Genomic DNA, 16907 nt, shown 5'->3' with positions numbered 1-16907 from the left:
GATCTACTAACCACTATAGGTTCATTATAGGACACAGTAATTATAACTTTTGATTTCTAAATACTGTATAAGTAAAGAAGCATATATTCAAATTCCTCCAAATCAGCTGTGCTAATTGTCACATCAAATGTTTTTGTCATGGGATACCATTTTTTTCTTTAATTTTAGTGGATTTAGTTCTAAATTGACAGTTTTGGACACTCAATTCTTTTAATTAACAAAACAAATACTGGGCAGCAACGGTACAAAATTCCCCATACTGCCTTGCCAACGTGTCTCAACCCTGAAACGGGGGGGGGGGGAGGGAGGCATCTTTAAGGGTAAGAGCGCTCCATTGTATTTTACTATAGCAGTGGCTTACATGTATGCAAGACTTGAAAATTGCTTTTGCCAAATGGGATTCCAATTGAATCGTGAATGAATGTAGCCCTATAACCTGTTTGTCTGATAGCAGCACTTCATGACACTGATCATCACTATAGCCTTGTCTTAAGGACTTTGGCTGAGTGAGGAGCATACGACTGATCACAAGAGTGCTTCCAGCTTAGCCTAACACAGAATACTCATGGATAAGGGCAGTATGGGGAGCTCCAGTGTATACGCCATGGCAGTATAGGGACTAACTGGAAGAGATTATTCACATTTAAGATTGTAGACAGCCTTCTATATATGCCTGAAATAGGCCCCCCCCCCCCCACTCTATGAAATGGTCTTTCAGTTTCAAATTTCTGCCTGGCATATGTATGTGCTTTTTTTTGTTAGCCAAATTTTGGGGAAAATCAGAAGTAATTTCTGAGATAAGAGAGTTTAGAAAGTCAGATGTGAATTGCCCCTCAGGTATTGTGTGTTTATCTAGTGTGCAAATGATCTGATGGACTTTGGAAACCTCTGAAAAATTCTGGTGGGCTCTTACTCAAGTACTGTACCTTCCCTCCAGCATGCGTGCACACACTATCATCTCCTGTTGTAAATTTGGTTTAATACACTTATTCTTACTGGTATATGGCTCCTTTTGTGCTCACAAAGAGCTACAAGTGTTCTGAATGTGTTGTGGGCTCCTCATGACTTTGAGACCAGGTCAACACTAGGAATTTACATTTGTATAGGTACAATTCTCAAGGGTGTGAAAAATCTACAGCCCTGGAAGACATAGCTATACCAACCTAACCCCCGGCATTGACAGTGCTACGTCGACGGAAGAATTTTTCTGTTGACCTAGCTACTGCCTCTTGGGGAGGTGGATTATCTACACAGATGGGAGTTGCACCATTGTAGCGTTTTAAGTATAGATGTAGACTTCAGGGGAATTAGTAATCTGCCATATTCCCGAAGACAAAGGTGAAATTTCTCCATCACATGTGCAAACCACCACCTTGTAAATGCATCACCTCCCACTTCCTCTTTCATGCACGTGGTTTAATGTATTTGGTCCTTCAGCGATTCTGAATACCACAGGATCCTTAGCAGTACTGATGGGTTCAATTCTGATGACTCTCAATCAGATAGATAAATCAGCACAATACAGAAAGAGTTAATACTTTACCCAATCTGGAGAACAGGCATGCAGCTTACATCTTCACTGTTAACTCAGTTTTGTCCATATTTGTACCTCGCTTGTTTACAATAGAGAGTGATTTTACAGTATTACCACAAACCTTTTATCCCTTTTCTTATCTAATTTTCTACATATTTTGAAGTTCACACAGACCTCTGTAACAATTATCCCTAGAAGATAACAAGCTGCTTCTAGCACACTGTTTATTTTTGACAATACTTCTGACAGATTCTACATACGCAAACAGAGATTACATACAGTTTACTTGCTAATAAATTTCTACAATAAAGGGTAGCATGAATACAAAACATTCTGTAAAATACAACCTATTTATACAACTTAGCATGCTTTTAAACCTTTCTGAGAAATATGATCTTGTCTAACAGTAGAACCACCTTGTCTAAAGAAATGGAAGAATTCTTGAAGCTTTTCTTCCACAGGATAACTGGAACATTCTGACTTAAGTTCAAAGCTGAGACTGTTGGTTCTGAAATTTAACCATCTGTATATGCAGCTTTGAGGAATTTATGGTGCAGTTTTAGCAAGGCAGGGGACCACAAGATGCTAATTACCATAGTGTAATTTCATGTAGGATGTAATTAAATTTATATAATTGGAGAATAAACAATTTCCTGTCGCAACAGTTCAATTATTTTTTCTTTGAAACTTTTATTAAAAATAATTAAGAAACTGTTCAGTCGTGCCTGCATCCCTTTGTACTAACTGTATTTGCTCCTGTAGGGCTGTCTGACTTGGATTAAGATGATCTATCATGGTGGCCCCATTGATGTCGCCAGTCTGCAGCCTTTCAAATCTTGCATTCCTGGCGTCTAATTGCCAGTATCCCGTTGAATTATTGAGAACATTTTATGGGAGTGATGCAACACAGTTGAGACAGGGAACGTATTTTACTTTAGCTTTTAATGCTTTAATTTAGGGTAGACTGATTGCTAAGATGGCATTTTTCAGAAGAGTTCAGCTCCCATTTAGGCATCAAAATAACTGGCCAGATTTTCAGAAGTTATCACCACATTTGACGCTGAGTTGTTTTGAAATTCTAGCACATATTTAGGTGCCTAAATGGGAGCTGACCCCTGAATAGGTGCTGAGCTCTTCTGAAAATTTGGCTCTCAGTATTGAAAATAGAGGATCTAGTTAGTGCTGTAGTTTTTATTCTTACTTACCTGGCAGGGGAGATACCATGATCACGAAGGTGGTTTTCCCAGGGTGAGGCTCATCCATTGCACTGCGGGTGTGCTGACCCCTGCGATTTCCCCAAATGCGGGAAACTCGACTGCATAATTTGTGGTTTAGCATTCTCCGTGTCTTTCAAGGTGAAGTAACCACAGTATGGAGAGGCCTGGTGAATTTAAGGTCCTGTCTGCTAGAGATCTGTCACTGCTGTTTCTGGTGGTTGGATAATGCGCAGACCCTTTCCTGTAGAGGCTCCCCATTCCTCTGACAGTGTGAATACTCAGTGCTAAGGAAGATATTTTTCTTTAATTTTTTTTATTAAATAAAACATTACTTCTGAAAGTTCATTCCAAGCAGTTTTATAGGCTACTAAATCATTAGAAGAAAGTATTGATAAAAAGTTGAAACTTTGTTCCATTTATTTCTGAACTTAAGAAAAAAGTTGTAATGGTTGAAGAATCTCTTCAGTCCATGGACTCGTGACTACAACAATAGCCAGTATTAAACACCCAAAATGAAAACAGGAAACAGTTAATATTGCAGTACACGGAAATCTAAAAGTATTAGGTCTGAAAGAGTGTTTGTAGGTAGAAATAATACAGAGGATTAAGTTGTGCTGGTAACTATGGTACAAAATAGGGCAACAAGTCTGAAAAGACTCATTGCATGTGCTTAATTTTGTGCACTGAGAGACGTCAGTCTTCATTAAATATTGAGTAGGTGTTTTGATTACTGAACCTATTGACTGGTTAGGCATTTGCAACTTCACTCAAATGTTTATAAATTTGTCTAGCCATACATAATTTTATTCGTAGCAGGAATAGAACTGTATTACCATTTTTTTAACACCATGTAACAATACATTTGTAAAAAGCATGAGTTCAAATGTTAATCAATACCTTTTTGATGAAATGTCTTTTGTTGAGTGTGAGTCTCTATTTATATTGCAGGAGGGCTGATGTAAGGCTAACTGTTGAAACTTGTACATCATCAAGTCCTATCCATAAGAAGGTATGCTCTGTATCAAAAAATCATCTTTTGTACATCTGCTATCTCTTGTGTGCTAAAACAGAATGTAAACTGCCTTGATGCAGTGACACAGGCTTTTTTTGCTTTTTACATTGCTTAAGATTCTATAAGGTGCTATGAAATGTTTTTTGTAAATCTCTGTATAACCATATAATCTTGTGTTTAAATGTACTGTGATGTGTTTAGGGATCATACAAAATATTATTCTGATTATTTAAAATGCACATTGTAGATAAACTTGACTATGCTTTTCAATGTGAGTCACCACTAATGATCTGCTATTAATTACCAAAATAAAAAAAGTCTGAACCAAAGGTGTGATACAAGCACCTCTTTAGTCACCTTGTACTTTGTATCTTAATTGTAGTTCATTTGTCTTTTTTTGTAAATGTAAACTTTTTATGTGTGTCGTGTCTCCTGTATACTTTATGGTGCCAAGCAGCATGCTGTTAATGTTCAACAAATAATGTTAATATAATTCTACCCTCACTTTGACAGGAACTTACTGTGCGTATTACAGATGATGCAGATCCATTATTCTTGTATTCTGTTGCTATAGGAGAAGAAGATTTTCAGAGGTAATTGCTATCTTGCTGCTTTTATCCAGGAAACAATGGAACTTGCTATCATTGTGAACGTTGTTTGAAGAACAAATATGTACAATATTCTATGTTTCTTACTTAATTTTACTGTTACTATATACTCTTTGCAGTTTACATACCAGCTTCATTGTGTTGTCATTTTAATATAATGTACTTACTGATGTAGGTGTCAGCATTTGAGTTCAGAAGCAGATTCTATTCTGAAAGATTTCTTTATATCGTAGAGGAGTATAAGTATAGGAAATGAGATGATGATCCTTCTTTAAAGTATTGCATTAATGTAAAACTTCTGTAATGTATGTAGTAATGTAATGTTAACATAGTAAAAAGTTGTCATTGTTAGATATGCTGCCTAATAGAATGAATTTGGTTCTTTGAAAGTTCTGTTTTATGCTGTTAAAATTAATTTTATGAACATGTAGTGTCTGAAGTTATGGTGCATATAGTATTGCTGTCTTTAGTAAAGTCAGTGTCTGGCGGCTTTTTACATAAGGGTGGGAGTTGGTATTAAAAAAGAAATAAGATGCTTTTCTCAAACTTTTTTGTAGTAACTATCTTTGTGTGTGTTCTCAAAGATATGGCTGTCTCGTTTACTACCCAGATCCTATTTTAATAGGAGGGAAGAAACTGAAACCTCCTAATAAAAGAGTACAGAGGAAAAACTGCCCAACTAAGGGAAACTGCTAATGACAAAACCTAATTGTTGTTTGAATAATATAGAACTACTACCTAGATCCCATTTAGAAAAGCTAATTTGTTTTCTAGGCTGACAATATTTCAGAATAAAGATGGTTTTCCCTTGACTGTTATCCTTTATCATTGCTATCCTTTTGTTTCCTTTACAGTTTAAAGAGCCAACAAGGACTGCTTGTAGATTTTTCAGCTTTTCCCCAGAAATTCATTGATTTGTTAGAACAATGCATTTTGGAACAAGGAAAACAAGTGCCTCGGTAAGGGCAGTTTCATTATTTTGATAGAATTTGGATTAGAAAGGGGCATTCAATAAATGGAAATTCTTACCCGAGGGAGCATTTCACTGCAACCCTCACAGTTGGTTGTATGGGTGCTTGGATATCGTGGTGATGATGAGTAATGCCTTTACAAGTGCCAGAGATAGAGGTAGCCAGGGGAGCTGTTTGTGTGGTTTTGTATTTGCAAAGTTCCTTAACTCTGCTAAGAAAAAATGGTAGAGGAAGACCACTTTGCTGTCCTACTGGTAATTTAAGAACTAAAATTCTCTTTCCTTGTCAACAGCACCATTCTCCCTTCACTCAGGACTGCAATGTGGATGTTGACTTGGTTCCTCCATTGCCTCATGTCCAGGGCATATCTAAATCTTGCCACCTCTTCCTCAGCTTTTCCAAGATTTCTCTTTCCATCCTCTCAAACAAATCTCTCATTCAGGCCCTCACTGTATGTCACTTTGCCTACTGCAACAACTTCCTCTCTGGTCTCCCTGAAATCCACATCAGCCCTGTCTGCACCCTGCAAGATATTGCAGCTAAGGCCATTTTCATTGCCTCTTGTTTTGATGACGTTACTGCCCACTTTCAACCCTTCCACTTTCTCCCCATTCACTATTGAATCAGATTTTAAGCATCTTGTTACCATCTTCAAAGTTCTACATAACTCTGCCCTCTCTTACTTATTATCTGAGCTTGTCTGTTTGTGTGATTACCTGTTCTCAGCTTTGTGCATAAACATCTAAGGGTATGTCTCCACTGCAATCAGGAGGTGTGATTATAGCATCAAAGCAAGCTCAGCTAACAATAGCAGTGAAGGTGTGGCAGCACAGGCAGATGCATGAGCTAGTCCTTCCTGCCCATGTTCATAGGTGAGTACTCAAGTACCACTGCCCGGACTGCTGCTTCACTGCTTTTGTTACTTGAGCTAACTTTAATGCTGTAATCACATTTCCCAATTGGAGTGCAGACATACCCTGAGTGCCATCTTTCATGCTGCCCTTGTGCATTGTATCTTGAAACAGATGTTTGGGGAATATCTATCCTAGCCTTTTCAAATGCATTAGCTCTCTTGAGTTAACTCTAAAAAAGAACTGTGGTGTAGATGAGGCCTCAAGGTTTTTAGTCTTCATGTGTGTTAGCAGGTTGAGGTAAACTTAAAGGGAGAACCTAGGGTTTACCTTGACCTGCTAGCATATATTAACTACAGTTGTCTTGTCTTGTTTTTACTAGAATTTTACCTTGTTACCATGTGTTAGTAAACACACAATACACCTTTTTTCTAGTGAAGACAAATCCTGAGGGGCTACAACATTGTACCCAGCACTATTATTATTGTGTTAAACTGTGTATGCGAGATGTTCAGTGGTTCATCAAATCATGTAAGCTAACTCAGTTTAGGGGAAAAAATTTTTTCCCTCTAGTCCAGGGCTTCTCAAAGCCGGTCCGCTGCTTGTTCAGGGAAAGTCCTTGGTGGTCTGGGCTGGTTTGATTACCTGCTGCGTCCGCTGGCTTGGCCGATCGCAGCTCCTACTGGCCACAGTTCGCTGCTACCTGTCTAGACAGTCAACACTTGTTGTTCAAACAATTTTCTGAATTGATGTGATTGTCCATTCTGGTGGCCACCCTGTTGAGAGCTGGTCAAGAGGAGGTTCTTGGTTGAATTCACAGATGTCTCAGTGTATCTATAAAATAATGGTGGGAGAAGCCCAGTGAATCAGTGAAGTTTAAATGGCTGTAACCTTTTTGAATCAAGAGACTGTTTTTAATACTTGCCTTTTGTTGGTGTGTTTATAGGTTTTTAATTCAACTTGTAACATCTTCCCCAGCATTGGATTGCATGCCTGCATATTTAAATGTAGTGGAAACCAATCCATTCAAACATCTCACTCACTTGTCTCTAAAGCTTTTGGCAGGAAGTGACAGTGACATCAAGAAATATCTTGCCATCTGCATTAAACATTTAAAGGTTAGCTTTAAGTCTTTCTTTTATTAAGAAATAACACAAGTACTATCAATTAAAACCTTAATAGATCAGATAGAACAAGATAAGCCTTGAACCTTGGTATGATCGATGAAGGTCCATCCTTCCATGTAGAGCCCCATTGACTTGAATGGGTTTCCCAGTGGGGGTAATGGTCCACTCATGCAAATCTAATTCCAAGATCAAGCACCAAATTAGAAGGATATTTAAAGCATATGATTAGTACATTGGCTAGCTCTTATTGCTAAGATGGTGCTGTATGCATATGTACCATATGTATAAGTAGTAACACCCAAGATGAGAATCAGGCTAACTCGACAAAGAGTCCTATGGAACGTTAAAGACTAACAGATGTATTGGAGCATAAGCTTGCGTCTGATGAAGAGGTTATTCACCCACGAAAGCTTATACATGTTAGTCTGTAAGGTGCCACAGGACTCTTCGTTGCTTTTTACAGATCCAGACTAACACGGCTACCCCTCTGAAGCTAACTCAAGTGACTTCAAGAGAGGTGCCTTTTTCTTTCTTTTTTACCAGTTTAAATTAGATGAAAATTGGGGCCCAGCATCTTAGATGTACACCTCTACCCCAATATAAAGTGACCCGATATAAGGCAGGTTCGCATACAAGGTGGTAAAGCTCTGACACACTGCTCTGAGCAGTGTGTTAAGGGTGCTGGGCCAGGCCCAGGGCCGAGGGGCTCAATAAGAGACAGAGAGTCTTGGGGGCGGTCAGGGGCTCCCCCCCAGGGTCTGGGGGGCAGGAGCTGTGGGAGGGCACTTTTGGGGGCCCTGCAGTCCCAGAGTGGACTGGGGGATTAGCAGATGGCTGGGAGCAGTCCGCTCTGTTTACCTCACCCCGGCCCCAGCCGTGTCGCTCAGGGGAGGGGGTTGGGGAAAGGGATCCCCCTGCACTCACCAGCAGTGGCAGAAGCGGAGCAGCCTGGCCCCAGCCCGCTCCACGCCGCAGCACTCCGCTTCCTGCCGCAGGTGAGTATGGGGGGCGTCCTTTCCCCAACCTCTCCGTGCTCACCTGCGGCGGGAGGCAGAGCGATGCAGCCCCAGCCCACTCCGCTTTCCTTGTCTCGGCCCCAGCTGTGTCCCTGGAGGGTAGCTGGGGAAAGGTCCTGCACTCACCTTGCTGGCGGGAAGTGGAGCGCCATGGCTGGGAGCTGGCAGAGTGGAGTTGGCTGGGGCTGGGCTGCTCCACTTCCCACTGCCGGTGAGTGCGGGGAGTTTGGGGAAAGGATGCCCTCCGCACTCACCGGTGGTGGGAAGCAGAGCGACGCAGCCCCAGCTCGCTCCATTCTGTCAGCTCCCAGCCATGGCACTCAGCTTCCTGCCGCAGGTGACACGGCTGGGGCCAGGGCAAGGAAAGCGGAGCATGCTGGGGCTGCGTCGCTCCGCTTCCCGCCGCAGGTGAGTGTGAGGGGGCATCCTTTCCCCAACCTCCCCGCACTCACTGACAGCGGGAAGTGGAGCGCCGTGGCTGGGAAGTGGTGGAGTGGAGTGGCCTGGGGCCAGGCGGCTCCGCTTCCTGCCGCTGCCGGTGAGTGCCTGTCAGGGGGCAGGGTGAGTGGATAGGGGTTGGAGCAGTCAGGGGATGGTGGGGGGGAGGGTTGGGTAGGGTCCTGGAGGTGATTAGGGACGGGGGTCTCTGGAGGGGGCGGTCAGGGAACAAGGAAGAGTGGGGGCCAAAGCAAGTTTGATATAATGTGGTCTCACCTATAACACAGTGAGATGTTTTTGTCTCCCGAGGACCGTGTTATATCAAGGTAGAGGGGTGTGTGTGTGTGTGTGTATATGAATACAAGTTTTTATCTTGTTGTATATTTGTTTGAAAATAATAAGCAGTAACATTAGAAAGTTTCCATTTAATGGGCCTGCCTGGTATAATTAGACTGCCGTGGTTTGAAAACTATACTATGAGAGGGAAAAACTACAGATGCTGAATGTGTTAAACCTATAATTAGTTCAAAACTCCTTCCTGGATCTTAAACTAATGAATCTCCCTCAACTCCCAATGATGATAATTTGTATCTAAAGGGAAGTTTGTGCTATGGGAAAGAATTCCCTCCTCTCTAAATCTAGGCTGGCACAAGTAGGTCGCTGGCAGATGGTGTATATGCTGTTTGCTTCATAAGGATATTTCCCCCCACCCATCTGCTATTTTAAAATCTCTTAAGTGGAGTGCGACTCCAATAACAGCTGAGTCTAGGTTTCAAACTATAATGAACAAGTGGGTTTGAAGTTAAGCAAAAGTCTTCTGTTTCTAGAAGAAACAGAGAAATAAATACACAAGACCAGCAAATTTGCATGGAAAATAAAAAATATTTAAGTGCTTTAGAGATCTTCCTTTTAAAATCAAATACATTACAATATTGTGAGCAAATTTCTTTCCTCCATTCCTGCTTCCTCAATCATATAACTTACTGACATATTACTTACAATATTTGCTGTATAGAAAGTGTAATGAATTATTATTATTTTTAATTTTGCTAGTGGTTTGGAAGGAGACCTCTGAATTATTGTATACTGTCACCACTGATAGTAATATTATGGTCATTTTACATATTGGTAAAGGTTCTTATTATAAAGGAAAAATCTGTAATTTTAGCATGGGTTGTGTAGTAAGTGCAGGCCCTGATAAAGGCCCGGTATGAGGCCTGAGGCCTTAACCTTAACGATTTATAATATAGTTTGTGGGGATTTGGTGTTTTTTACTAGATGGAAAACAGTATGTTGGAGGATAAGCTACACAGATCAGAAGAGGGACTTTCGAAAAGACTAACTGTAACACAGCAGGTAGGAAGCAGCCTTTATTTTTAAAAAAACAAACCAAATCCTGAAAGTGTGGTGCTAAATCTATACCAAATTGACTTTACAAAAAGTGTAACTGCTATACAAACAGAAATCAGCATGTGATATTTTCAGGCTTTGGCAGAAAAAAGTAAGGAACTGGATAAACTGCAAAATGAATGGACATCGCAGACCACTTCATTGACTAACAAGTACTCCCAAGAAATCACAGCAGAAAAGGAGAAAGTGCTACGGGTAAGAAGAAATATAGTCATCTGGCTCAGGTAGAGCAGCACCAGAATAACCTGTAGATCGAATACTTCATATCTATAGCATAGATATGCAAGACTACTTCTTGGCAATCTGTTGAAGTAAATAGTCCCTCATCTAATAGCTTCTTTTAAAGAGACTCCCTGAATTCTACAGTGAAGGGGGAATGTGTAAATGTTGAGTTTTAATATTGTCTGTATCTCTTGTGAGCCTGGTGTGCATTTTTTCTTTAACTGTATTTAATTGAATTTTAAATTAATATATCTGTATGTAAAATCAGATGTTTGTCTGTATGCCATATATATGCATGATTAATATCCTTGTCTTCCTGCTTAAGGTCCAAACACAGTACCAGCTTCAGCATGAACAGCAAAAGAAAGAGATGGAAGCAACTTTCAACAGAAAAGTGCATCACTTAGAAACCAGAGTATCTGAATTTGAAACTGTTAATAAGGATCTCACAGAGAAAAAATACAAGTCTGAATCTTCTATAAGGGAGCTGAAATCCAAATTTGCAGGACTTGAAGAGGTATAGTAAAACTAGTGTAATAAATAGTATGCTTATTGGGGAATTAAAAGTTTTGTGTTACTGGTAACATTTTTGCCTTTAAAAATCAATTCACTTAATGAATTCCAGTAAATTTAAAAGTCTTTTTGTGTCAGATATTTAGCTAATGTAAATCAGCATAGCTTTGCTTTAGTCATTGGAGCTCTGCCAGTTCACACCAGCTAAGGATCTGGCCCCTTATTTTGATACCAGGGCTGGCTCTAGACCCCAGTGCGGCAAGCACGCGCGTGGGGCGGCCCTTTCCTGGGGGGGCGGCAGTTTGGTCCACTGGAGCCCCGGGACGACCGGACCTCCCGCAGGCATGACTGCGGAGGGGGCGCTCGTCCCGCGGCTCGGCTGGACCTCCTGCAGGCACGCCTGCGGCAGCTCAACCGGAGCCGCCGGACCTGCGAACCGTCCGCAGCTGCGGGAGGTCCAGCCGAGCCGCGCAACCAGCGGATCCTCCGCAGTCATGCCTGCGGGAGGTCCGCTGCTCCCACGGCTCTGGGGCGCCTCCCGGGCATGACTGCTTGGGGCGGCCAAAAACGTAGAGCCGCTCCTGTTTGATACACTTAGGATGGGATATCCCAACCTTAACATATTGTTAAAGCTTGCTCCAGAGTAGTTCTGAGAGCTCTGCAAGACCTTTGTGTGTATGAGGAGGTGGGGAGAATAAATAAAGCATGTAAAATTGCTACATAAGTAGTTCTGACTCTAAATACAGTCTGTACTGAAATATTTCCTCCAGCTCATTCTGGAGGAAATATTTCAGTACAGACTGTATTTAGAGTCAGAACAAACATGTAGCTGCTGTGTAATTATTGACCATAATTGTAAGTTTATTTCTATTATGCAAATCTTTGCACTCTGGCTCAGGAAAATCTATTTGCATAAGCACTGTATAGCTGGATAATTGCTGTAGGGTTATTCAGAAACAAACCCCTGCACGGTAACTGGTTATTGCCTTCAGAATGCCCCATCCCTATACCTGTATCAAAGCTATTTGCCTAAATATTTACTCCTCTTTCTGTGCTATTGCTTCATCTAACTCCACATATTAAATACAACTTAATTTAAGGAAGAGATTGCTCTTAATTAAGGAGGGAGGGAGATAAAGCATTTGTGGGAACCAAAGGCTAATTAGTGGGAGAGGCTTTTAGGTTGACCCAGGTCCTCAAAGGTTCTGGACCCACAATGCTTATTGAAAGACATGTGATTGATTTTTTTATAAATTAAAATACTTAAATCAAATCAAGAGAACATATCACCAAAGCTAATATAGTCTTACTAATATTAAGCTAAAAATAAGTCAAATAAAAACCTTTAGTAGTACTACTGAATTTGGGTTAGATCATCAAATTTAATACCAAAATAATCAGTTCTTATAAATTCTAAAAAGAGGACCCTAGGAATGTGGCTGTCTGTTTGATAAAATTCTTTTAGTTGGGATTATTAAACAAAGTCAATCAAATCTGTAATTTGGAGTTGGTTAAATGTCTTTAATACAGAAATCAAATTATCTTCTGTTTGAAACACAACATCAGTGCCAGTTATAAAGGTTTCTTCTTAAAACTCAGGGTACGTCTACACTACGGGACTATTCCAAATTTGCATAAACCGGTTTTGTAAAACAGATTTTATAAAATCGAGTGTGCGTGGCCACACTAAACGCATTAAATCGGTGGTGTGCGTCCACGGTCCGAGGCTAGCGTCGATTTCTGGAGCGTTGCACTGTGGGTAGCTACTCCGTAGCTATCCCATAGTTCCCGCAGCCTCCCCCGCCCCTTGGCATTTCCGGGTTGAGATCCCAGTGCCTGATGGGGCAAAAATCATTTTCGCGGGTGGTTCTGGGTACAGCCTCACCCCTCCCTCCCTCCCTGACAGCGGCAGACAACCGTTTCGCGCCCTTTTTGCTTGGTGAACCGTGCAGACGCCATAGCACAGCAAGCATGGACCCTGCTCAGCTCCATACCGCAATCGTGGATGTTTTAAACACCTCGCACTCGTGCAGTATATGCTGAACCAGGACCTTCGAACCGAGGCGAGTAAGAGGCGGATACGGCAGCGCGCGATGACAGTGATGAGGACGTGGACACAGAATTATCTCAAACCGCGGGCCCCGGCGCGCTTTAGAGATCCTGATGGTAATGGGGCAGATTCTATCCATTGAACGCCGATTTTGGGCCCGGAAACAAGCACTGACTGGTGGGACCGCATTGTGTTGCAGGTGTGGGACGATTCCCAGTGGCTGCGAAACTTTCGCATGCGTAAGGGCACTTTCATGGAACTTTGTGACTTGCTTGCCCCTGCCCTGAAACGCCATAATACCAAGATGAGAGCAGCCCTCACAGAATAGAAGCAAGTGGCGATAGCCATGTGGAAGCTTGCAACGCCAGACAGCTAACGGTCAGTCGGGAATCATTTTGGAGTTGGAAAATCTACTGTGGGGCTGCTGTGATGCAAGTAGCCAAAGCAATCACTAAGCTGCTGCTACGAAGGTTGTGACTCTGGGAAACGTGCAGGCCATAGTGGATGGCTTTGCTGCAATGGGATTCCCTAACTGTGGGGCGATAGACGGAACCCATATCCCTATCTTGGCACCGCAGCACCAGGGCACCCAGTACGTAAACCGGAAGGGGTACTTTTCAATGGTGCTGCAAGCACTGGTGGATCACAAGGACGTTTCACAAACATCCACGCGGGATGGCCAGGAGGGTTCATGACGCCGCGTATTCAGAAGCACTACTCTGTTTAAACGGCTGCAGCAAGGGACTTACTTCCCAGACCAGAAAATAACAGTTGGGGATGTTGAAATGCCTGTCGTTATCCTGGGGACCCAGCCTACCCCTTGATGCCATGGCTCATGAAGCCATACACAGGCAGCCTGGACAGTGGTCAGGATCTGTTCAATTACAGGCTGAGCAAGTGCAGAATGGTGGTGGAATGTGCATTTGGCCGTTTAAAGGCTCGCTGGCGCACATTACTGACTCGCTCAGACCTCAGCCAAACCAATGTCCCCTATGTTATTGCTGCTTGCTGTATTCTCCACAATCTCTGTGAGAGTAAGGGGGAGACCTTTATGGCGGGGTGGGAGGCTGAGGCAAATCACCTGGCCGCTGATTACGCGCAGCCAGACACCAGGGAGATTAGAAGAGCACACCAGGAAGCGGTGCGCATCAGAGAAGCTTTGAAAACGAGCTTCATCAATGGCCAGGGTACAGTGTGACTGCTGTGTTTGTTGATGAACACCCAACCCCTTGATTGACTCAGTCCCTGTAAGCAACTCCCCTCCCCTTCGAGTACAGCTTACTTATGCAAATAAAGTCACTCTCATTTAAAAAGCATGAATTCTTTATTTTTTCATTATAAAAAGAGGGAGAGAAGTAAGGGTGTGCTTTGGGAGGAGGAAAGGAGGGATGGAGAAGGCCATTAAAAAAAATTCAGAGTAACGGCATCCTTCTGGTTGGGCTGTCCACGGGGGTGGAGTGGGCGGGTGCACGGAGCCTCCCCCCACGCGTTCTTACACGTCTGGGTGAGGAGGCTAAGGAACATGGTGAGGGCTAAGGAACGTGGTTATACAGGGGCTGCAGCGGCACTCTGTGATCCTGCTGCCGTTCCTGAAGCTCCACAAGACGCCGGAGCATGTCAGTTTGATCACGCAGCAGCCCCAGAGTTGCATCCCGCCACCGCTGATCTTCCTGCCGCCACCGCTGATTTTCCTGCCGGTCTTCCTGCCGCCACCTCTCATCTCGGTTGTCCCTCCTGTCCTCACGTTCATCCCTCCTGTCCTCACGTTCACTGGCCTCTTTCCTGTAATTTGAAACCACGTCCTTCCACTCATTCAGATGAGCTCTTTCATTGCGTGTAACTTCCATAATATCCGAGAACATCTCATCTCGCGTCTTCTTTTTCCTCCGCCTTATCTGTGCTAGCCTTTGGGAAGGAGGAGGGACGCTTGAAAAATTTGCAGCTGCATGAGGGAGATAAATATTTAGAAAGATACATTTTACAGAACAATGGTTATACTCTTTCACAGTGAAAAGCACTATTCACCTTACATAGCACATGTGATTTCCCTACAAGGTCGCATTTTTCATCTTAATAGTGACTGCTTGCATCTCTGGGGTTACAGATCTCACAGACACAGGTCCAGGCATCAGGATTCAGCTTGCATGCGGCCATGGTAAGCCACTGTCTCAGTGATTTACCCCTCCCCCCCCAACGCATGGCTAATACCACGCTAGCTCCCTGCTAATCAACAACCTTCCCCCTCCCCCCCACCCACTGCTTGTCCGGTAGCTTGGGGAAGCTCGCCGCCGGTGACCAAACAGAAAAGATCATCGGCATTTCACCCCCTCCCCCCGCTCGCTACGTGCAGGAAAGTGTTTTTTTTAAGCTGCTGCATTCCACGAACCCAGTAGAAAAATGGCCACCCCCCTTACTTAAATTCCTGATTTTTAACCAGGTTATCCTGAACGATATCACTTTGCTGAGGATAACAGAACAAGATAAAGAGCGGATGCTTCTTGAATGCCAGCAGTCCCGGGACCATACGCTGCGATGCTTTGCCACGCAATGATACCTGATTACTTGCTACATGCATGGCATGGTAAAGTGTCCTACCATGGTGGGCGGAACAAGGATGCCTTGCCCAGAAACCTTCTGCAAAGGCTTCTGGAGTACCTACAGGAGCGCTTCATCGAGATGTCCCTGGAGGATTTCCTCTCAATCCCCGGACATGTTAACAAACTTTTCTAAGTAACTATACTGTCTGCGAATGCATCCCAAGTCCTCAGGGCAAATCAATCATTAAAAAAGGCTTGCTTAAAAAACACTGTTTGCTATTTGCAAAGGTACACTCACCAGAGCTCCCTTCCAGGGCGTCATTCTCTGCAATAGTTGCTTGTGAGGGCTGGGAGCAGGGTAATTCCGTCAGGGTGATAAAAGCTCCTGGCTGCTGGGGGTCACGGAGTGCTGTGTGCTCTCTGCGAGGTCTTCCTCTTCTTCTTCCTCTTCATCTTCCCGTCTGCATAATCCTCAGACATGGCAGAGATTACAACCCCCACCTCGGAATCCACAGTCAGGGGTGGGGTACTTGTGGCGCAGCCCCCTAAAATTGCATGCAGCTCATCATAGAAGCGGCATGTTTTTCGACCTGCCCCGGACCTTCCATTTGCTTCTTTGGTTTTCTGGTAGGCTTGTCTGAGCTCCTTAACTTTCACTCTGCACTGCACGGAGTCCCTGCTGTGGCCTTTAGCAGTCATAGCCTTAGAAATTCTTTCAAATACTTTTTCATTTCGTCTTTTGGAACGCAGTTCTGTTAGCACTGAATCCTCTCCCCATATAGCGATCAGATCCAGTACCTCCCGAGCGGTCCATGCTGGGGCTCTTTTTCGATTCTCAGGAGACTGCATTGTTAACTGTGCTGATGAGCTGTGCGTGGTCACCTGTGATGATGAGCTCTCCACGCTGTCGAAGCAGGAAATGAATTTCAAAAGTTCGCAGGGCTTTTCCTGTCTACCTGGCCAGTGCATCCGAGTTGAGAATGCTGTCCAGAGCGGTCAGTGGTGCACTGTGGGATAGCTCCCGGAGGCCAATACCGTCGATTGCGGCCACACTAACCCTATTCCGATATGTTAATACCGATATTAGCGCTACTCCTCTCGTCGGGCAGGAGTACAGAAACCGATTTAAAGAGCCATTAAAATCGATATAAGGTGTCTCCTAGTGTGGACGGTTGTGGCGTTAAATCGGTTTTACGCTCGTAAAACCGATTTAAACGCCTAGTGTAGACCAGGCCTCAGTTCTTATGTGCTGGCTAACTTTTTCCTCCCTCCTTCAAGTGGCCTGAAGAAGAGCTCTATATAAACTGGAAAGTTTCTCTCTCTTACCAACAGAAGTTGGTCCCAGAAAAAATATTACCTTGCCCATCTTGTCTCTCTCTCATATCCTGGGACTGACACTTC

The 16907-nt window shown here is 43.3% G+C and overlaps 1 protein-coding gene and 1 pseudogene across 10 annotated transcripts in view; both read left to right on the top strand.

Annotated features, from left to right (window-relative positions):
• LOC120408703 (spindle assembly abnormal protein 6 homolog) overlaps nucleotides 1–16907 on the top strand; it is a 45001-nt gene that overhangs the window by 6714 nt on the left and 21380 nt on the right. For 8 of the 10 annotated variants that reach the window (XR_005600903.1, XR_005600906.1, XR_005600905.1 and 5 more), the window contains exons 2-9: nucleotides 3700–3760; nucleotides 4277–4356; nucleotides 5226–5330; nucleotides 7140–7311; nucleotides 7784–7837; nucleotides 10053–10130; nucleotides 10260–10379; nucleotides 10732–10923. Coding sequence is in view for 5 of the 10 variants with exons in the window: in XM_039545879.1 (XP_039401813.1) it covers nucleotides 3700–3760; nucleotides 4277–4356; nucleotides 5226–5330; nucleotides 7140–7311; nucleotides 7784–7837; nucleotides 10053–10130; nucleotides 10260–10379; nucleotides 10732–10923 (862 nt within the window). In the remaining 5 variants the exon portion in view is untranslated. The remainder of the gene's footprint in view (nucleotides 1–3699; nucleotides 3761–4276; nucleotides 4357–5225; nucleotides 5331–7139; nucleotides 7312–7783; nucleotides 7838–10052; nucleotides 10131–10259; nucleotides 10380–10731; nucleotides 10924–16907) is intronic. The other 2 variants (XM_039545880.1, XM_039545876.1) reach the window with 1 other exon arrangement.
• On the top strand, nucleotides 2732–2882 carry LOC120408791 (annotated as a pseudogene).

Source organism: Mauremys reevesii, linkage group 6 (assembly GCF_016161935.1).
Source record: "Mauremys reevesii isolate NIE-2019 linkage group 6, ASM1616193v1, whole genome shotgun sequence".
NCBI classification, from domain to species: Eukaryota; Metazoa; Chordata; order Testudines; family Geoemydidae; genus Mauremys; species Mauremys reevesii.
This window is presented reverse-complemented; position numbering and strand designations above follow the sequence as displayed.